Raw genomic sequence first — 21,339 nt, 5'->3', positions numbered from 1 at the left:
GGATTTTGAAGATGCTGTTGCCTTATCAAAAGACCTCCAAAAGCAGTGTCAGCTCCAACTTTTGTGTGCTCATTGTCTGCCTAGAGATCTAGCCAACCGGGCTGCAAAATCCAGTTCCCAGTAGTCCTAAGGGGCCCTGGGCGAGAGTCAGCTTCAGGGTCTGGAGGCAGGTGGGGAACCATGTGCCCTTCATCTGCCAAGCTCTTAGGACCTGTGCTTCTGCTTAGAAAATAAGGACACTCATACTCTCCTCTTACAGTTAAGAGAAGGCCCTGTGCAGAATCGCATAATGTCCTGAGAACCACGCTTGGGACACAGTAGGTGTTGGAAAAGAAATTACCATGTCCATGGCTCTAAGGAAGACCATCAGAGCCCAAATACTCCTTCCTCTAAGCTAGAGCTTCCCCAACTCTGCAAGAGAGTCATCAGGCCCCATCTCAGGCAACCTGTGTCATCTGGGGGATAGAACCGAAATACCACCACGTTAAACAGCTTTCCATGCTCTCTGCTGCAGGCAGACCACGGGCCACATGTGGACAAACAGTGACATTGTGGTTTTGGAGTTAGAAAAGTCCAAGTTCAAATTGTCCTCAACTTTCTATCTGTGTGACCTTTAAAACTTCTTCACATCTTGCTTATCTCAAAAAATGAGCTTATTAATACCAGTAATACCCCACCTCCATGACGATACAATACAAATATTTGTGTAAACTGGCTGTGGTGGCTAATGTCTATAATCCCAGCAGCTCAGGAGGCTGTGGCTGGAGGATCATGAGTTCAAAGCCAGCCTTAGCAACTTAGTGAGGCCCTAAGTAACTCAGAGAGATCCTGTCTCTAAATAAAAATAATAAAAAGGGATTGGGATATGACTCAATGGTAAAACACCCTCCCCCCAACCCCACAGGGTTCAATCAATCCTTTAGATATAGATAGATAATTATAGATATAGAGAGAGATATATAGAGAGATATATAGAGATATCTATGTATGTGTGTGTATATATATATATAGATTTAGATATATAGATATATATAATTTGTATAGAGGACATAAAAGAAATTATAATCTCACACTCCAGTGTGTAAAGGTAGAATTCAACTTTATATTTTGTATTAATTTTTCTCATGACGGCAGAAAACTTCAGGTTGGAAAATCCATCTTACTTCCAGCTTTAAAAACAAAACCAAAACAAAACCCTTGGTCTCCCTCAGCCTTGTGGAAGATTTTAACCAGAATCAGGATTTCCCCCTCCTCTGTGGCTGGCTTTTCCCCTGCAGATTGTCCAGGTTCTTCAGGGACTAAGTCCCCTGCCTTTCTTAGGGCTTCCCCAGCAGAGCCCGTCCTGGGCATTCAGATGCCTAGCCAGTGCCCATTGTATCATCGTGGCAGCTGGCGCATGGCCCTTGGACTTGGCCTTCTTGCCTCTACCATAGGCCTCCCCACCCGAGACCCGAGTTCTTTGCTCAGAGCTCCTAACAGCCGCACCACTGTGGTGCACTCAGCCCATAGGCCTCTAACGTCTATGCAGCCCCTCCCTTAGTCACTTATTAATCTGCTGCTCAGACGCCATCATGGATATGGGCCTTGCCTGGGGTTTGATCATCTCAGACTTCCTCCTCCTGCCAACCAGCCCGACCGCTTCTCCTTTTACAGGCTAGGGAAAGGGAGGGGGCGCTTCTTAATTCTTTCTGCTTTTGTCCCTGTTCTCCAAGGACTGGTTCATGGTCATCCACAGTTCCTTCCTCTCACCTGTATGCACACACACATACACAGAGAGCCTGGTTCTTGCAAATGGAGGTCTTACTCTCAAGACTAGAGTTTCTATCTCAAGATACTCTCAACCCCACTCAGCTCTTATTTTCTTGCTTCTGGGGAGTCTCTGCCTCCCCTAGTAGCAGAGCAGGGAGACCCACGATCCCAGCTCCCCCATGGTAAGGGAAGGTCAAGGTAGAAGGAAAGCTGGGGATGGGTGAAGGCACCCCATGAGGCTCTCATGACAGCACCCCCTTTAATTTTCTTGTAGAAATGTGCCTTCACACATGACTTGGCCTGGAGTAATTGTTCCATGGTCACAAACCAGTGACTTGTTCATATTGGGCTATGTGGTTAGTGGGATCCTCTGAGTGGGCACCTCTGAAATACACACCTGCCTTCTCTTCTTTATGGGGAATGAAGCAGGCGGAGGATGCCTGTCTGGACCCACTTCTTCCTCAAGGGCCCAGAAATGCCATCTTTACAGATCCTCTCCTTTAGATCAAACATTTTCCCTCCACATCATGTTAAAATGTTAATACTGCTGAGACAATGTGTATTTTAGCAGCTTCCCAGGGGTGAGGTCTCAATTTCTGGCTCTGAGAACATTCCAAAATAAGAAATGATGCAACCTGCAAGTCCCTCATGTTCCTGAAGGTAGCAGTGGCATGAAGAAGTGTCCCTAGGCATGAGCAACTCTCTGTCCCCTATTTAATGCTGAACCCAAAAGGGTAGCAACCAATACTAGAGACGGGAAGCCTGTTTAAACTTGCATTTATTTCCTAGGGATCTGGGAGAGGGTGCAGGGAGGGGATATATATAACTTGGGTTTCAGGAGTCCCAGGCCTTGGGGAGGAGGGCGAACCCCACCTGCTCTGGCTCCAGTAGTGCTGCTAGTAGGGGTGATGCAGGGCATGCTTCATGATGGTCAGTATTGCCATCCACGTCTCCTGGGCTGTGGGGACGATCTGTGTGGCTGGCAGCAGAAAACCATAGCGCCCTGTGTCCCGGAGCTCGAAACTGAAGGCATACTTAATGCCATTGTCGTAGGCCCAGTCCACAGTGATCCCACTGGCCACATCTGCAAACCAAAGGGCCAACAAGTGCCCCCAAAAGGAAGGAGAGAGTATGGTCACAGGGGTCAAAGGAATCCTGAGTTGAAAGTGGGCCCTGGGAACCAAATCCCCAGCCAGCCCAGACAACACTAAGCTTCTAGGCCCAGGCCTCCTCCTGGGCCACACCCTGCCTACCCAGCCCATCTCTCCCCCTGCAAAAGGAAAGCCCCCAGAGGCCAGCAGACCATCTTTCCCCTGAGGGAACTTTGCTGTAAGCCAGGCACTGAGAGCTGTGCATTGCTGCTGCAAAGAAACAGCTGCCTGGGCACCACGGTCCACCCTTCTCTCCAGATGTGGAAGGCAGCTCTGAGCGGCCCAGCTAGCTCTAACAGTACTACCCTGTGGCTGACCAGATCTGCCAGGCAGCCCAGAGCCTGCACCTGCCTGATCCCCAGGTGGATGTGGCATCTAGGGCAGTAGCCAGGGAGGCTCACTCACAGAGGGTGGCGCTGATGCTGCCAAAAATGTACTGGATCCCGTGCACCTGGTACAGGGCCTTCACTGCATCCTGTGCAAGACTGTGCTGCAAGATGGCGGCCAGAGGGTGAGAGGCTAGGGCTCAGAGTGGCTCCCCACACACCCCAGCACCCTCAGCAGTGGTGAGAAGCATGGATTGAGGAGTCCCAGAAGTCGATCATGCGGATAGCTCTTGTGAGAAGGTAGCACAGCACCTCCAGCTTTGAACTTGAATGAGAACAAGCTCCCCCTCCTCCCTACCACAGGGCACATTGATCCAGACTGTTGTTTCAGGAGAGCCAGTACCCCTGGGAATTGCCAGATATGGATTTTCCTGGAGGAGGGACCTCTTCCTCCCCCAAGCTCAATCTTACCAGCTCCTTCTCATTTGAAACAGACTCCATAGAGTGGCCATAAGGGTACATGAGCATCTGAGAGTAACTGTGGATGGAGATCAGAACTTTGAAGTTCCCATGTTTTGTGATAAAGTTCACAATGGCGGCCACCTCTGGCTCTGACTGTGGTGAGGGCCCATGATAAGTCTCTGAGCAGGGGTTGCTGTTAGAACCATTTCCTGGAAGTAAAATAAAATCATCCAAAGGGTTGGAATTCCTGGTTGTGGCTCACAAAACACCCACATGCTCCCTCATATCTCCCAGATTCCTCTGCAGTTTGGTTGAGGTCATGTGACTACTTCTGAACAACAAAAACATGAGCAAAAATGATGTGTCACTTCTGGTTAGAAGCAAAATATTCTAGAAAAAAGCGGCATCCTGTGTCCCTCTGTTACCATTGAATGAAAACTGCTAATGGAAATCATCTGCCTACATTAGACTTTGTGCTCATGTAAAACAAACTCTTATTTCAGTAAGCCACTAAGATTTGAAGGGGTGTTTGTTATTGATGCATACTCTGGTCTCATACATCAGAGCACTGTAGCCACATCATGACCCAGCAACTCTATAAACTGAAGGAGCCCCCTTGGCTTGCTCTTCAGGTAAGACCTGACTGTGGTTCCATTGGAAAGGCAGGCCTGCTTCAGAAGATGCATCTAGGAGAAACTCTGGGTTTCTGCCCCAATCTCAGCTTCACCTTCAGCTGCTCTTTCTTGGCTTCACTGATGTTGAGGGCTCAGACCTAGTGTCTGCTCAAGCTTTGCCCCAGACATGGCCCCAGGAGCTCCATAGACTTGGGGGGCCAGGAAAAGAAAGCAGATTCCCATATTTGCCTGAATCTGAACTGGGAAGCACAGATGCAAGAAGTCTTTGGGAATTCTTCTTGAGGACCTACTTAGGGGAGATGACAAAGAGGAGCTGTACCCTCCCCCCCCATATATTTTTGACAGTTTTAATCTGTTCCCATCTCCTCCTAGATTCTTTGCTCCCTCATCCTTTCTTCCTCTTCCACTCCTCTGTGCTCCTCACCAAAAGCCACATTGTGGAGGGCTGAACCAGGCTGGTCAAGATTTGTGGGTTACAGTCTCATGGACAAGGAGCTATCCCAGTTCCCCTATCCTTTTTCTTCCTGAAAATAGCTGCCTTCAAGCCTGGTTCAGAGGCTAGGGATCCCCCCAACTTCTGAAGCCTCATGAGGATGCCAGAGCACCCCTCTTGCCCCCAGGGCCAGCACGGTGGCCCAAGGACCAGTTCAAATGAGGATCTAGGAATGCAGCAAATTGATCCTCTCCAAAAGTGCACAGTCTCCAGACAACCCATGATGCAGCAATTAAATTAAGGCAATAATAAAGCCATAAACAAAATCTTCCCACCTGAGTCACCAACTCAGAAACTTGCTAATTCTGGTCACAGGCTGCCCAGAGACCGTTCTGTCACTGGGGAGCCCATCACCTCTAGGTTGGCTGGTCCTGGCCTGGGATAGGGGACCTCAGGTAGAAAGGGACATGTCTGCAGAGAGCAAGGGGGTGCGAGGCAGCCCCCAGGCTGGCTAACAGTGGCCCTGTTTGTTGTGTCTGCCTGCAGCTTCTGCACCTGCTCCACTTGACGAATGACAAATACCAACAGATGAGCCGAGTGGGACGGGCTGAGAGCTTTGTCTGTGTTTGCAGCCCACGCAGGGAAAGCAGTTCCCCTGCCAACGACCAGGTGGCTTTGCCCAAATATGGAGAAACACTTCAGGCCATTAGTTCTGGTTCGAGCTAAGCAGAATAAACTAATCTTCCCCTGACCAAATGGGAATTAGCTGCCTGCCTCTCTGACGTTCACAGTCAAGGTCCTCTGAGCCTTCCTGTTTCACAAGTACCTGCTAATGGATTCATTAGCTATTTATTTTTCCTTCTCTAAAATGTAATTTGTAGCAAGGGGAAATCTCTGGAAGGACATGGTAAATTATTAAAAGCAGTAATCTTTGGGTAGTGGGATTATGGGAGCTTTTTGGCCCCTCTGGGTTTCTTTCTCCCTAATTGTTTTTAACATTGTATATATACAGATTTTTTTTGTCCTATAAGAGAAACCCACAAAAGTTATTTTCTTTAAGAGGTAATTTGTCTTTCTACTAGCTGGGCTACCCCAGGATCTGCGGGCATTGAACTGCAGTTAGTTCAGAGGGGTTCCCATGGATGTCCATCCAGGGCAAGCATCTGGTCATTTGGAGAAGGAAACATCTAATTTTACATGGTTGTGTTCCTTTACAGCAGTGGTTACATGCAGAGCTCAGACCCCCCAGGCAACATCTACCAGGAGAGTTAGAGGCCTCACTCCCAGTGCTTCAGAACTACCTTAGTTTTCAATGAGAACAGACCCCTAAGAAGCTAGATTTTCAGGACAATGGACATCCAGATCTAAAATGGTCTACATCATTGGTTTGGCCACCAGCCTAGAGATCTGCTTATCAACAGCAATAGAACTGTCCCCTGTGGTGTCAAACCCACCCTGCACCATGGTGGAATGTGGACACCGCATCTGGGGACTGAGGACTGTGTGTGCTCTGGAGGCTGTCCCGGCTGTCCCCAGCATCCCACCCATCATTCTGCTGCATTTCTGGGGTCCATGTACTGTCTCTTGGCTTTCTGGAGAACCCAGTTTCCTCATCTAGTCCTTGCGTTCATGGCATGGTGAGAGAGAGAGACAGTCAAGGAAGAACACCACGAAACTTGGGAGAAAGTTGCCCACCCAGCAGTGGGTCCACGCAGCCTGCAGGTAGGCACTAGCCCACCAGCCTGCCAGCACAGAGTCACAAAATAATGGCTCAAGAATAAAAACTAGGCTTATAAAAAAAAGAAAAGAAAACTAGGCTTGAGTAGGCAAGGATGATAAGGACTTGGTTCATTCTATATTGAACTACTTCTCTGATCTCCCCAAGGGGTAAGTCTCAGCTCTTGGACAATGGGTTCAGAAGCATGACCTTGTGTTGTGTTCCCTCTAGAGAGAAGCCAGGGACACTTGGGGGACACTGTAAACTCTGGATTTTGGACAACGGGTGAAACCATTTATACCTCCTTAGCTATTTTCTGCCATGTTAGGACTTGACCTTGCAGTTCATCCTCCTTTAGGAGATGGAGGCTCCTTTCAATGTCCCCATGAAAGCTTGGCCTAGGTATTCATTTGACACACATATACAACTTCTTCCCCATCCCATGGTCAATCTTAGGTATGTCCTTGTCTGTCCCTGACCGTGACTCATGCACATTAGCAAATTCCAATAGCCCTGCCCCTCAAGTTATGAGTCAACACAATCTGACTGTGTGGGAGACCAACAACTCCTTCCTCCAGCCGTGCCCAGGACCACAGATCTCCATACCTCCAAAGCCTGACTTCCAGTTCCTGTTGAGATCCACGCCAATGCAGAAGATGCCAGGTCTGCTGGACTTGTTCTTCCGCCACAAGCGGTTCTGAGAAAGCCCAGATCAGGTGACCCCATTCACTGGGCCCACTCCCAGGGATGGGTGTGCTGATATTCTGGCCCATGAAGGGCAGTCTGGTGGGGCAGGAAGGAGCAAAGGGAAGAACTCCAGGACAAGGAGGGTCTGGCCTGGGGCTGGGCCAAGACTGCAGACGAGGATGCATGCTTGAAATCAAGTTTGCGGAGAGGACTGATCACAGGTTACCAGTGGTGACCTTTCTTGGTCAGGAGGTTGAAGGGCAAGAAGTCAGGGCTATGGTACCCTGAAGAGGCCGCCTCCAGAGGCCACAGTGACTTTTCCCTGGTTCCCCCAGGGCTGACCCCTCCTCCACACTCCCCAGGTGCCCTCACCATGCTGTGAGTAAAAGCAAACCCATCAGGGTTGGTGACAAGCTCTATGAAGATGTCCATGGCTTTCAGTATGTTTGTCAGGAGGCCATTTTTGCCAAATTCAATGACAATCTGCAAGAAAAGGTGAGGGATGGGAGGCCCTGCTGGGCTCTCCTCAGAGTCAGAACAGGACATCTGTCCAGCTAGCAGCTGCAAGTGGAGATGGCATCAGGTCATCAAGCACATCCTCACACAGAACCAGTCTTAAATTTGAAACAATTGGAAGACAGAGTAGAGACGGGCTCTGTGTTCCGAGAGGCCAGAGCACATACTAGCTGTTTCAAAGGGGATGGGGATAGAGCACTGGAATTCAAAGTGACTGAGTCTACTTCTTCAACTAGAGGGACCCTCAGAGCTCCCCCAGCCCCAACCCCCATCTCCACCTTGCTCCAGCTCCACCCCAGCTCCAGCTCCACTTTGGCTGCAGGTCCCTGCTGACCTTCTTGGCAGTCCAGATGCCAGTGGCATGGGTGATCCACTCCCTGGAGTGAATCCCAGTGTCAATCCAGATGGCAGGGCGCCGGGAACCTCCAGTGCTGAACTGGGATAAAGAACCAGGCCCCAAACGAGGTTTAAGGAGGTTTGACCAAAGACAAGTATGGTGTCATCTTGGGGCTTCCTGGAAGGAGTCCCCTGATATAACTTCACTGCCTGGGATGGTGCCATATGCCAGCCTGGGCAGGAGTTGGGGTGCACACACCTGAGCGTGTGCCCATGGAGCCCATGGCCTATGAAGTGCACATGTATGGGGGTCTTTGGCTACACAGTGGGCCTCTTGGAGGGCAAAGTGATCCAGAAGCATAGAATTTCCCTGAATTGAGGGCATCTTAAGACTAATGCTTCTCAAACTTTAATGAGCACATGTATCCCCCAGGGTGGTATCAGAAACTGAGAGCAGGGGGCTATCGCTCAGTTGGTAGGGTGCTTGCCTTATATGTACAAGGCCCTGAGTTCAATCCTCAGCACCACCAAAAAAAAAAAAAAAGAGAGAGAGGGGAAAAAAAATGATAGTGGCAATTTCAGTGGAAGCCACTGTCTGTGTGTTTGTGGAGGGGTGGGGGCAGAGAGGGGTGGTGAAGGGATGGCAGATAAAATGGGTAAGGGAAAGAAGGGGACATGATATGCTTAGATTTTAGATATATATGTGCATCTGTGGTGCCTGTGGGATACCTGAGGGGTGTGTTCAGTGATCCAGTCTCTAGGAGTCTGTAGGATTGGGAGAGGGGCCAGAGTTGGAGACATGGGCAATAAACTCATTGTGGTTGGTCTAAGGGCCCTGGTGGGCTCGCCTAGGTGGCTCACCAGGGGAGAAGAGCAGGAAGTGAAGGTTAGAGACAGGAAAAACTCAAATGAGGATACTGATTCCGTAGGTCTGGGGAGGGTCTGAGGGTCAGAATTTACAAAATGCAGTCTCCCAGGTGATGTGGACGCTGCTGTGCAGGGGCCACACTTTGAAAAGCAAGGTCTCAGACCACATTACAGAGTCCGGGGCAGCGCCAGGTCAGGGGTGGAAGCAGAAACAGTTGAAGTCTAGGGCCAGGTGAGACGAGGCCACATTGCTGTTCAGAAATGTCCAGCAGAACATTGTTAAGAGCAGTAGCTCTTGTCCTTCCTGACCACTGACATCAAGTGCCCTGCATGGCCCGTGCATCTGGTGCCCTTGGGGACATGCCCTAAGAACTCTTTTCCACTGGACTCTGCACTCACCTATGCTGCTTCCTTCATGATCAAGGGGACTGCAGTTGCCAAATGTGCTCAAGCACTGTTCCAGCGGCCCCTGTGAAGGGCTGGGAGGCTTCCCCAGAGACTCAGGCCTGTTCATGGAACTATCTGAGCCAGATGACTTTGATCATTGTCAGATGAGCCCTTACTGTATCTCTTTTCCCTCTTAACAGATAAAGCAACTGAAGCAACAGGAAGAACACTGACTCACCCACACTCCCACCCCAAGTCCAGGTGACAATGGCCACTCTGGAGCTCCGTCTCCTTAGCAACCCTCCCACTATTTCCTGATAAGGTCACTGCACTGTCACCTGCCCATACCTACAAGGGTGGATCCCTGAATACCATATTTCAAAGCTTATGAGTCACCCAAAGACAGGAACATGCACATCTTTCCTGTCCCCAGAACTCCCATCCAGTTACTACCTACACAGGCTTGATCTTATGCTAGAGGCTGTCACTGAAGAGTCCACTAGTTGACACAGAACTTTTACCTTCAGAACAAGAATGGACCGATTTTCAAAACTGTTGCCAATGTGAATTTTGGAGACGATATTTGAATTCTCGGCTACAAAGTTATCGATCCAGCTATAGATCTGAAAGGAAGGAAGTCTCAGACTGGCAGTTAACTTGAGAGAAGGGTGAACCCCAAGATGTCTCTGAATAGTCTCCTCCCCCCATCCCACCCTTTTCCATTGTCCACCTCTTTTGAGAGTCTAAAAGGATCCAGATTAAAAACTGGAATTGAAGATGCTTTAAGAATTAAGGACAGTGAGTCGTAGTCTAGCTGGATTGGCGGGCTCCTCATCCCTGTGCAGAGCTATGCCTTTGCCTGGGAGGATAGCATGTGCTGAGCCTACTCAAATGCCCACATGGTTCTCTCTGTTGAAAGTTCTCTCATGCCTTCATCCTTTGGTCCATTCTCCAATTGAGGGATCCACAGACCTTGTAGTATCTTTTTTTTTTAAAACTTATTATTCTTTTTACATTCTAAGTTCTTTGAAGGCAGAGTTCCTGTTTATATTTATCTTTAGCATCAATAAATAGTTGTAGGATATATTAATCCATTCTCTTATCCTTTCAGTAAATATGATTAAGAAATATAAGAAAATAAAATGTCTCCTCTATTAAAGAGCTTGTGAGGTGGGAAAAGTGATAACAGTGACAGAGTGGATGCTATCAATAAGGCCATGTCTTTTACATGCAAAATAATAAGTGGACCTTGCATTTCTTTCTGGAGTGGGAATTTCTGTGCTTTCCTTGCAGATTCTCCTTTACAAACAAGTCACCACCAGTCACACTTGGCTCTAGCTGGCTGTCACTGTGATCATGAATTTTCTCCAAGGCGACTCTGTTTGATTCTACAAGTATGACTGGCTTTTTGCTCCTTATACCCTCAATTACCCATACCCACAGTGCCCCTGAACACCAGGACTGGTCATGGAAAGGTAGAGATCCCTGATCCCTAGCCAGAGAAAAGAGTCTGGAGACAGCCTCCATCAATCTTAGTGTTCTGCGCAGTATAGACCCTTTACTCTGCTCTGTGCCTGCTTAGGATCATCCTATTGAACTGTAGTCCCCTCTAACTGGCTTCTGGATCCCATTTAAGCTGACTGCCCAACAGATGTTCACCTAATATCTACTCTTCAGTCCCCAAGTTCACAGTTTTTCATAGACTCCAGCACTTTCATTGGTCTCTGCCTGAGTCTGGAGAATCCAAGGAGCCCAGAGGCAAGAGAGAGTCCAGAGCTGGACCAGACAGACCTACCTCCTCCAGCGTGTGATAAGAGGAGTAGCTGAAGCTACTGGTGCTGCGCTCCAGCCGGCGCGATCTCGCCATGGCTTCTCTCTCCTCGTTCAGCAGCACCTAGGAGATGAGAGCACACACTGGAGGGCAGAGAAGGTCCTTGTCCCTCTCCTGAGCCCAGCCTGCACCGGCCACACAGAAAGACAGCATCGACACAGGGAAATGAGCCACTGTGAGCGAGCACCTGCAGCAGGAGGTGAGGAGGGGGCTGGGGACTCAGGTACCGCCATCCACCCTGCTACTTCCCAATGAGCACGGGCAAGGTGTCTGGGGAGCTGGGTTTTAAGCCTGCCTCTGCCACCAGCTCACTGTGGAACTTGCTGGCTTTAGTTTTTCTAACCTTGAAAATTAGGACAGCAATGTCTGCCTTGCTACCTCGCAGAATAAAATGTAATAATGGATAGGAAGGAGTTTTAGAAAAGATGCTCATCATCTACTCTTTCCCTTTATAAACATTCTGTTGAATCAGAACCCAAGCTGAACCCTGGGGAACCCTAGGGAGAGCAGACCCCCAACATTGACTCTACCCCCAGGAAGTAGCGTGGATGACTGGTATCCAAATCATTTGGAAAGTCGGGTATGACAAGGCCAGTCCAAATCACCACTGAAGTGTCAACGGTCTTTCATTCACCATGTTGACCGCCTCTTAAATAAACACAAGCATCGGTGAGAAAAAAACAACATCCTGCATACTACTTTACAGGTGGCACTCAACCTTGATGTGGCACTTCCCACTGACCACAGGGAGGACATTCAGGTGAGTTGACTATTCACTGCTCAGACCACCTATATCATCCCGGGACACTTTTCCACCTTGGGTCACAGTGAGATGGACAGGTGCCCTTCATCCAAACTCATACCCTTATCTTGGTACCCAGGGACTAAGTCACCCCAGGATTCAGAACTGACTGACGTGCCTATGGGAATTGCCTGCCACAGAGGGTGTTGATCACATCCTCATCAACCCAAAGGTGCCCCTGGTTTGCAGCTCTGGATCACAAATGAGTCTTGACAATGCCTAGATTTGGACCAGAGCCTTTTGGTTTACCAAGCATCTTTATTCCCATGATCTCACTTGACCAGATGCCAGGGCAGGTATTAACTCTGCATGTTTCAGAGATAAAGCAGATTGAAGAGATGACAAGACTTAATGGCAAAACTAACAAGTGGCAGAGGTAAGTAAAGAATGAGCTATTCTATTTCCTAGCCTCAAGTTCCTTAGGCTAGCTAGCCAAACTAAAGGGCAACAATAACTTATATACATAGATGTGTGTATCTCTGTGTGCACCTGTGTATGTGTGTGTGTGTGTGTGTGTGTGTATGAATACAGAAAGAGAGGAGAGAGAACACAAACAGGCAAAATGTTAATAACAGCTGAAAATTGCATCACACTATTCTTACAATTAAAAAGTGTTTTGTTTTGTTTTAATGATGAAAAATGAAGTAACCCCAAGTACAGGAAAATAAGACACTTAAAAAAAACCCACCAGAATATTAACAATGCCTGTTAGAAGGAGAAATTAGGATTTCAAGCCATTTGTTTTCTCTTCTCTATTTTTTACATTTTGGCTTATATTAGATTAATAAGTAAGAATTATTAAATGAATAAATAATATCAAAATCCAAAGCTCTAATGGTTAATATGAGGTAACAGCAGCAAAGTCTTCACTGGGCTGAGAGACCTGTGACAGATGAGCTGCTATCCAGTGACGCACTCAGCTCTGAGGGTCCTGTCCACTTGCTCATGGCTCTCTCAAGTTCAGAGATTTCAAAAGGACCTGGGAATTGGTGCATGGAGATCATTTTACTTTATGTTTGAGCACTGACCACATGCTAGGCAACGTAATTGCTGTTTTCTATGGCTGAGCTGGCTTGTCTTTGGTTCCCAGTTGGGCAAAACTGGGATTACTGGTTAAATTAGACATGGGCTGGAGGAGCTCTCAATGGCTACTCAGGAGCACCACCCTGAGAAGCTCTAACAAAGAGACTGTGTCTTCTTCCCAGAAAATCCACCCATCTCTGGGCAGGCCCACCGTGACCGTGATGTGTGCCCACCATTATGGACTGGTGCTACCAGCTGGGTGAGCAGCTGCAAGGGGGACAGCAGCTGGGCCAGGGCAGCCTGGTCCCCACTCTGGCCTCATGGGAATGAAGTTGTGGGGCCTGGAGGTCTAATCTCCAAGGGCCTGGTGGAGTGCATGAAGGGGTGGGTGCGGGGTATGGAAGGCAAGAGAAGAAACTGGGAGGAAAGGACCAGAGGGCGCAGTTTGCAGCCAGGAACATACACAGCTCCCAGGAGGTCATCCCTTGTTCCATAAAACAGCTTGGAGGCAAATGGAAATCGGCACCAAACTGCAAATAGCTTTCCAAACACCCTCCCAGGCTTGCGAATGGATGTGACACCCTCTTAGGAGTTGGGAATGTTCAGGCCCTCGCAGCTGGGCCCCAATTCCAGGAACATTAATCTACCCTGGCCTGAAAACTGCACAGATGTTTGCTCCCTTCCTAGGGCCCAGGGAAGGGGATGAGACAGAGGAGAGCTAAGAATGTGGCCTTACCACAGGCTCAGGATGCCTGTTAAAACCCTGTCAGACTCCTCAGGAAAAAAAAAAAAAAAGAAGAAACTCAGATTAGCCATTTGCCTCCCTGGAAGCCATAACCAGACAGGGGCAGCAATACCTTGGTGTTACTAACTTATGACAAGGGAAGGGGGGATGGGGGCACTAGGCAAAGAACAGCACCCCCAGGGTGGGGGAGAGGAAGAGACTGAGGCAGACGGCTGTCACAGAGCTCCGACCCCAGACATAAATGGCCGCAGCTCATGGGAACTGGTGGGTAGCTCCACATTGACTGTTCCTGACTTTCTCAATTAGGCCTGTATCTGTTACATGGCCAACATCCTGAACAGTCCACAGGCAACATACATGGGAAGGGGCTCCTGATCTGATGTTTTAAAAGGGACCCCACAACTTCATTAATAGCAAAGTTTCAACACCTCATTACTGCCGAGGAAGCCATCTGCAGGGGCAGAGTACAGGTCCCAGAACCAGGCTGCCTCAGATTAGACCCTGACTCTATTGCTAACTTTGGCAAATTATTAACTTTTGTGCCTCAGTTTCCCCTCATGAAACAAGAATCATGTTATTGCATATGTTCGCACGTGCTTTAAAGTTGTTCTCGTGAGGATTAGAAGGATTACTATATGTTGCTAGGCATGTAGCCAATGCCAACAAATGCTGTCTGTGATGAAGATGCCGAGGATGATAACAAAGACAATAATTATGCCTGGGGTCATGGATCGTTATAAGGCATGGCTAAGCGGGTGCATGCCTGTAATCCCAGCTACTCAGAAGAATGAAGCAGGAGGATCACAAATTTGAGGCTAGCCTCAAAAACTTAGCAAGACCCTGTCTCAAAATAAAAATAAAAATGCTGGGGTATAGCTCAGTGGTATAGCACCCCAACATTAATCTTTAGTGCCAAAAAAAAAAAGACTTAGAAAATCTGGATTCCAGAGGAAATATGGCATCTGTCAGGTTTGGATGGCACATAGTCCCACTATTGGTCACTTGGATGAGTAGCACCAACAGCACAGCCTGGGTCCTCTTGTGTCCCTGCCCCCTTGACATAGTCAGACTCTGATTCTCCCTCTGAGTCTTGCCCATGATTGTCCCTTCTTCCCTGCTTTCTGTAATCCTCCCTACTGTCATCCTCTCCTCTTTTAGAGTGCCACCCACCCCCACACCAACCAACAGCATCTTCCCATTTGAAACCCTTCCTTCCAGCGAACATGTTTTTGTTGATCATATCCTATGTGCTAGGCACTAAAGACATGGCAGCCAACAAAGAAAACCATCTGCCTCATAAAGCTTCCAGTCTAGCAAGGAATGCAGAACACCAACGAGATAAAGAAGTCGATTACAGACAACGTGATGAAGTGTTCAATGCCAAGGAAAAGAGTGGAGCAGGGGGAGGAGATAGGGAGTTGGGAAAGGGGGTGAGAAGAAGGGGAACTTTTGAAATAAGACTTCGTTCTTTTCTCACACCCCACATCCAATCCAACACAATTAACAGTGACTAAGTTTCTTGCCTGAGTGACTGGAAGAATGATAACATTGTTTCCTGAGCTGAGGACAGCTGTGGAGGAGCAGGTGGGGCTGGGGTTGCTTGGTTTGGACCTGAGATGCTCATGGGGCACCAAATGGACATGGTGAGCAGGGGAGTTCAGGAAGAGGCACTGGCTGAAACGTAATAAGGGAGGAGGTTGAAGGGATGTGATGCCATGATCCTGGATGAGGGAATGCAGGGGAAGTCCAAGGACAGAGCTGGAAACAGGACAGCTATGGACAAAGGAACAACCAGGGAGCCAGGACAGAGCCGTGTTCTGGAAGCCCAGAGAAGAGGCCTGATGCAGGGAACAGCTGGACCAGATGTGCCTGTCGTGATGAATCCTGAGAGCTGACAACTGAGCTGAACCTAGTGTTCTGGGCGCCATTATGGGAGGCAGCTTTGGTGTATAAGGGGGAACAATCCGGGTGGGGATGAGGAGGCCGGACAAGTATAAAAAGTCAACATTTCTGGAAGTTTTACCCTATGGAGAAGCAGAGAATTGGGGTGATGGCTGGAGGGGCAAGGGATGGGATCAAGGGAGGATTTTTAAAGATGGGATAAATAACTCTCCATTTGTATGCTAATGGAAATGATCCAGGAAAGAGGAGGAAATTGGTGAGGCAATATTTACACTAAATTGTATTCCCATCTAGATGGTCAGAGCATGGGTGATTTTTGTTTTCTTCTTATGCTTTTCCCCTATTTTTCAAATTATCTAACATGAATATTTATTAATTTTGTAATCAGAAAAAAGCCATTAAAATCCACAGAGCTGATTGCTCAAGTGAAGCTTTTCCATGGTGACTCATCCTAAGGAAAAAAAAAAAAAACACCAAGGGCTGAAAGGAACGAGGAGGTGAAGAAAAATTAAATGCAAATAGAGCTCACTCGGAATCAGATAATTTCTTGCCTGGCCCACTGCAATTTCCTCACCACCCTCCTGCCTGTCAGTCTCTCCCTGGCCCTGTCCCCGACTCAACACTGTCACTGTCAGAGTGGTTTTTCTGAAATGCAAATCTGATGGTGTCAAAGCCCCTCCGAAGTCTCCCCCACCATTTTTCCGGGGGAAAAAAAAATCCTGACCTATGCACAGGGCGGAGGATGGGGTCCGGCCTCAGCCGCAATCAGGGTGGGGGCTCCCTTCTCCCCAGCCCCCCTTCCCTTCTCTTCAGCCACACAGTAATTACCGCCTTCTCAGCACCGCGACGTGCAGTGCCTCTTGTATTTGCTCCCATGGCAACCTGCTCTCACTCCAGCGCTCCCAACCACTCCATTGTAATCACCGCTAACTCCCTCCCTCCCATCCCCCACGCTCTCCAGCTCCCCTGGAAACAGTGCTGGATTTTTAAATCTCCGTATTTTCAGCACCTTGCCCAATACTCAGCACACAGTAGGCATCTCTGTGTCTCTGGGTGGAGTGAACAGGCCCACCTCATCCTTCCCAAGCAGAGCCAGGGGAAGGGGAGAATTTCCCTTCCTCAAAAATCTCCTGAGCCTCTAGCCTAAGCCTGCAGCAAGGACTTTGATGCTCCCTCTCAGCCTGGCCCTGGCCACCCAACACACCTTCTCCTTTTTCCTTTCCTCCTCACATCCATTAATTCAATGAACATTGATTGAAGCCCCAACTAAGTGGTGGTGGGGGGGAGGGGGTAAAGATGCATGCCACTGGACCCAGAGGAGCACGAAGGGAGGGGGCCAGGGAGACAAAAGACAATGTGTCAATAAAGACCCTCTGCCCAAGCCGGTCCTGAACCTGCCAACAGAGTAATTCATTCTGCAGACAATTACCGAGGGCTCACTATGTAGGGGACCCTATGCCAAGTGCTGGGGCTGAGATGATCCACAGAACAGACAGAAAAATCAGGCCTTTGTGTCATTATCTGAAATAAATCTGGTGGCCAACAACCTGAATGGTGCAAAGCCCTTGCAGTCCTGTCAGCACCTCTGAGCCATCCTCTCCTGGATCCCTCCCCACAAATCACCATCATCACCACAAATCAACCAGCCTCTCCCCACCCCCAGCACCCTCTAAGCCACAGAGTGACCTCAAGGATGGCATTGGGAGAGTGATGCTTTGCAGAGAGTGAGTTGGTGAATGAGAATCCTGCCAGGCTGGGTAGGGTGGAGAGAGATGGGGTGAGGGGACAATTTTCCTGGGACTGTAAAGCCCCAGGGGGATAGGGCCTGGGGCAGAGAAGAATGCAGAGGACCAGCTCCAGAGGGGGGGCAATGGGGAGACTCGGAGGTGACTCTGGGACTGTCCCCGATGTGCAGAAATCAACAGAAAAATTTTGAAGCCTCTGCGTATCTGTTTGCCAAATGCCGTGGGCGAAGCAGAAGCAGGGAAACACGAACTTCAAAATAGAGGCATGAGCTAAAAATGGGAATTAAGTTCTGTTTCTTTTGATGTGGTAGCCTCTTTTGTCTGTGCAAGTTTCCCCTATTTTGTTTGTGGGGGATTTAATTAGAGAAACATCCCACCCCCACATGTTGAGCGGGAAACAGATGTGCCTGAGGAGGGATAAAGGACTTTGAATGGACCCAAGTGCCCCAGCCCTGTGCTCGCATGGGAAAGGAATGCCGCTTAATGCGTTTATCCCTTGGCATGCGGTGTCAAGTGTGTGCGCTCTGGGAGGCTCCGTGTTCCCACACTCAGGGTCCTCAAGAAGATCCGTGCAGAACAACATGGCTGGGAATGAATCTGTGGATACAATTCCACAGGTACGCAGTCAGTAAAGCACGGGCAGAAGGGTACAGCTCAGAGGCTTAGCGAAATCCTTGAAGACAGAACAGCTGAAATAGAATTTCCTGCAAGTTCAGAAGAGTGGCTAAAAGGTTCGGCACCAAGTGGGGTCAGGGAGTTTGAGGGCTGCCCCGGATGAGGGCTCCTTTTGCCCTATCCTAGGTCTGGCCTGCATCCATTCACCCAGAGCTGTTCCTTTGGGAGAATCCTGCCTGGGAGAGAAGCCCGCACAGACAGCCCTGCACAGAGATGCAGCCAGCGGGGATGAATGGCAGGGCTCACAGCACTCCTCTGGAGTAAAGGAATCCCCCCTGGTATTGCATGGCTAAGACACAATGAGGGCAGTGGGGGACAGTCAGAAAAACAAAGGAAGCCATCGGAGGCGCTTAGGAAAAGACCTAAGCTGTTTCCTGTGGTCTCCATTCTTTGCTGTTAGCTGCCAATTCTTCCCTAAGAGGACCCATCCACAGCATCCTTACCCACTATGGGAACTCCCCGCCCAGGGAACTCTGTCCGAGGTTTACATTTTCCCTGAGAAATGTGCAATTTAATTCCTTCCATGGCATGTTCACAAACACGCAGATGGAGATCCGGAAGCAAAATGTCAGCTTTCAGCTTGAACGTTTTTCCTCTGTGATGGGCCCCAACCAGAAACCCACGGGGAAGGTAAGACCTTTGCCACAGTGCCAGGGTGGGACCTCACCTGGATGTCCTTTATCATGACGCTGTAAGCAAGGCCATGAGACTCCAGATAAGCTTTGATGTCGTTCAGTTCAGAGAAAGGAATTCTCATATCCACGGGGAGGCTAGGTCTGGCTGGGCCACGCCAGAAGTCCACCTTGTTCACAATGGAAATGAAAACAGGTGTGTTTGTTGCCTGTCTTTACACAATCCTGTAGGTGCCCTGAAAGCCAAATGGTTTTCTCTAATATTTCAAAGGACTCCAGTTCCATAAGGTGACCAGAAAGACCAGAACCAATAAACAAAATCCCCACATTGCTATGCTTCTTTGCCTACCTCCAAGCACCTCTGTTTCCCAGCCTCTCTCACCCATTGCAACTTTGCTTGGATTCACAGAGCCCCCGAGTTCCTAAGCATGAGACATTAACACGGACAAGAACCCAGGTCAGAAGAGGGAGGCCTCGTTGCTCCCTGCTCTTGATCCCTGGAGAAGCAGGAGAGGTTTAATCTGGAGCCCCATGTCCTACATCTGGTTTTCAATTTGTAAAATGTAGGGACTTATAAAGTGTTATAAGTCCTCATTGATGGGGACACTCATACAAATATAAGAGCAAGGGCTTTGGGCAACTTCCAGAACTATGATTGCTTCAACAGCCCTCAACAAAAACCTTTCTATTATAATTGACAAAGAAAATGTTTCCCATCTTGAAAACTTGTAGAGGGCAAATGTTCTCAGAAACAAATGCTCGGCCTGACGAGGATGAACCCAAATAAAATCAGGTTTGTTAAGCTAAGCCGTTTCAGTCGAGAAGCAGATGTGTCCACACTTGATGCTGCATGGCATCCCACCAGGGACATCTGTGCCTCCCAAGTGCCTTTAGGACATTGCGGCTGTCTTTGGGAATCTGCTCAACAGTCGTGTCCCCCCCCCCCCCCGCCATCCAGGACAGAGAGGAAAAGAAAGCTACAGTCTTTAGGCCACCCAACCTCGTGGGCAAGTGTCCCCAACCTTTCCTGAAGAGGAGCCACATTTGATTTTTCCAGTGATCACTGGTGGAGACCTCGGGAGGGCAGGTGCGGATGGGGGAGGAGGACAGGTAGCCTAGCTGCAAGCTGCTCAGGAGGGGGTGTTCCTGAGTCCAGGGCAGTCCTCACCTTCTGGGGCTTCAGGCCCTCCAGATCCCTGAGGAGTGAGAGCTGCTCCTCATCTTTGGCCAGAACTCGAAGAACCTGGTCTCTGGAAAACACAGAGGGGTAGAGAAGGCTACAGAGTGGCCTGCCCCCCTGGAACAGGAGAGTGGGAGGTGGAAGCCCCATATAGGTTCTGGATGGAAACCAAAGTCCTGATGTTTCTGCCTTGATCCCATCCCAACAGGACAGCCCCTCCACCAGCACACAAACCCACAAACACACATGGGGACTGACACCTGGATGCCCTGGCTCACAGTCAGCCCTTCCTCCTGCCAAGGAGTAGCCACTTACCCTGTGAAATTCATTTGGCCCCAAGCTGCTGCCAGCATAATGCTGAAGACCAGGAGTATCTGCCTGCCAGTCCCTCCTCTGGGGACACCCAGCATGCTTCTTCCTCCAGGAAGCTTCAGGGACTTTCTTCACACCCAGGCATGGCCCAGGCCTCAGAAGAGCACAGCACCTAATGCCACAGCACCTAATGCCAGCACCTAATCCCAGGCCTCAGAAGAGCACAGCACCTAATGCCAGAATGAGCATTAGACTCTGGGGAACCCAGCATGTGGCTCCCACATGGGGAGAGCCAGGCCAATTCCCCAGCCTCCTCTCCCTAGGCCAATCATCTCCTAGGAAGGGTAGAGAGAGAAGGAAGAAGACAAGGCCCTCAGCTTTTCCTTCCTCTCAGAGAGAAGGGAGTTTGGGGCCAGCCTCTTAGTGACCATCGAATCCATCATGTCCAGGGAAAGAGGACAGAGAACCCGGTGCTCAGGTCCCTTCGAAAAGATATAGGGCTACTAAGCCAGTCTCTCCAATCTCAGTGAACTACCTCCTCAGTCAGATGGGGTTAATAATAGGTCCCCTACCTCCTCACGGGGCTTTGGGGAATATTAGATGAGACAGCCCCTGTGAAGTGGCCTGGCGAAGCCTGCGCAAGGTGATGAATTATTTCGAGGGCATTAACTCTTAGTCGCAGCCGTGTTTTGGATCCGTACTCTGGTTGCAACGGGGAGAGGGAAAGAGAAGAGAATGGAGAGGGGAGCAAAGGAACTATATATACTGCGTGAGAAGAAATTCAGTCAAGGTCCCTCGTCTCTATCTTCAGGTAGTCACCATTCTGCTAGGACAAGTAGAGCTTTTTGTGCTGAACGTGAGATCCACTGCAGTCATTATTACAGTTCTCCACGTATGGTAGAGTCTGTTTCTCAGTCCTGCCGAAGCTCCACACGATCCCCTTTATGGTCTGGGAGTCGAAGGAATAAAGCAGAGGCCGGCACACAAGGCAATCATATTGGAAGGACAAAGCAAAGGTTCTGCCTGAATGGCAAATGATGAATCGAACAGAAAATCCGCAGGAAAGACAGAGACAGAGAGTTGTTCCACAGAGGGCAGACAAAAGGCCACTTAACTGTCACCGGAGATTCTCAGAAGCACCCCCCTCCCCATCCATACTTTCCCAGAATGGCCAATTAACTGGCCATGTGTGCAGAGAGGGGAGGTTTTCTATTGATAGAAGGCCC

General features: G+C 49.2%; 1 protein-coding gene and 1 long non-coding RNA gene across 2 annotated transcripts; one reads left to right on the top strand and one right to left on the bottom strand.

Moving 5' to 3' along the window:
- Positions 1 to 2,512: 2,512 nt before the first annotated feature.
- Cpa5 (carboxypeptidase A5) lies at positions 2,513 to 20,547 on the bottom strand. The gene is made up of 11 exons (XM_005331102.3): positions 20,117 to 20,547; positions 19,790 to 19,871; positions 18,657 to 18,791; positions 11,062 to 11,160; positions 9,788 to 9,889; positions 8,011 to 8,112; positions 7,533 to 7,643; positions 7,080 to 7,170; positions 3,698 to 3,897; positions 3,306 to 3,390; positions 2,513 to 2,833 (listed from the first exon to the last, which is right to left on the bottom strand). Exons 1-11 carry the CDS (start codon positions 20,209 to 20,211, stop codon positions 2,646 to 2,648), a joined length of 1,290 nt encoding a protein of 429 aa, XP_005331159.2. The 5' UTR covers positions 20,212 to 20,547; the 3' UTR covers positions 2,513 to 2,645.
- On the top strand, positions 10,362 to 15,958 carry LOC120891845 (uncharacterized). Its single transcript, XR_013435350.1, has 3 exons — positions 10,362 to 10,660; positions 11,155 to 11,296; positions 11,804 to 15,958. It is a non-coding gene; the product is annotated as an uncharacterized LOC120891845 (long non-coding RNA).
- Positions 20,548 to 21,339: the final 792 nt, after the last annotated feature.

Source organism: Ictidomys tridecemlineatus, chromosome 2 (genome assembly GCF_052094955.1).
Source record: "Ictidomys tridecemlineatus isolate mIctTri1 chromosome 2, mIctTri1.hap1, whole genome shotgun sequence".
Classification (NCBI taxonomy): Eukaryota; Metazoa; Chordata; class Mammalia; order Rodentia; family Sciuridae; genus Ictidomys; species Ictidomys tridecemlineatus.
Note: the sequence above shows the minus strand (reverse complement) of the source record. Positions and strands in the feature narration are given on the sequence as shown.

What these genes read in the sequence shown, in the direction of transcription:
- Cpa5 (XM_005331102.3), bottom strand. Translation starts at nt 20,211, where the DNA reads ATGCTGGGTGTCCCCAGAGGAGGGACTGGCAGGCAGATACTCCTGGTC. An exon ending in TCATGATAAAGGACATCCAG is followed by an intron (nt 11,161 to 18,656) that starts GTGAGGTCCCAC and finishes CTCATCTCCTAG; the next exon opens with GTGCTGCTGAACGAGGAGAG. An exon ending in TTTCAAATGAGAAGGAGCTG is followed by an intron (nt 3,391 to 3,697) that starts GTAAGATTGAGC and finishes GCCATCTTGCAG; the next exon opens with CACAGTCTTGCACAGGATGC.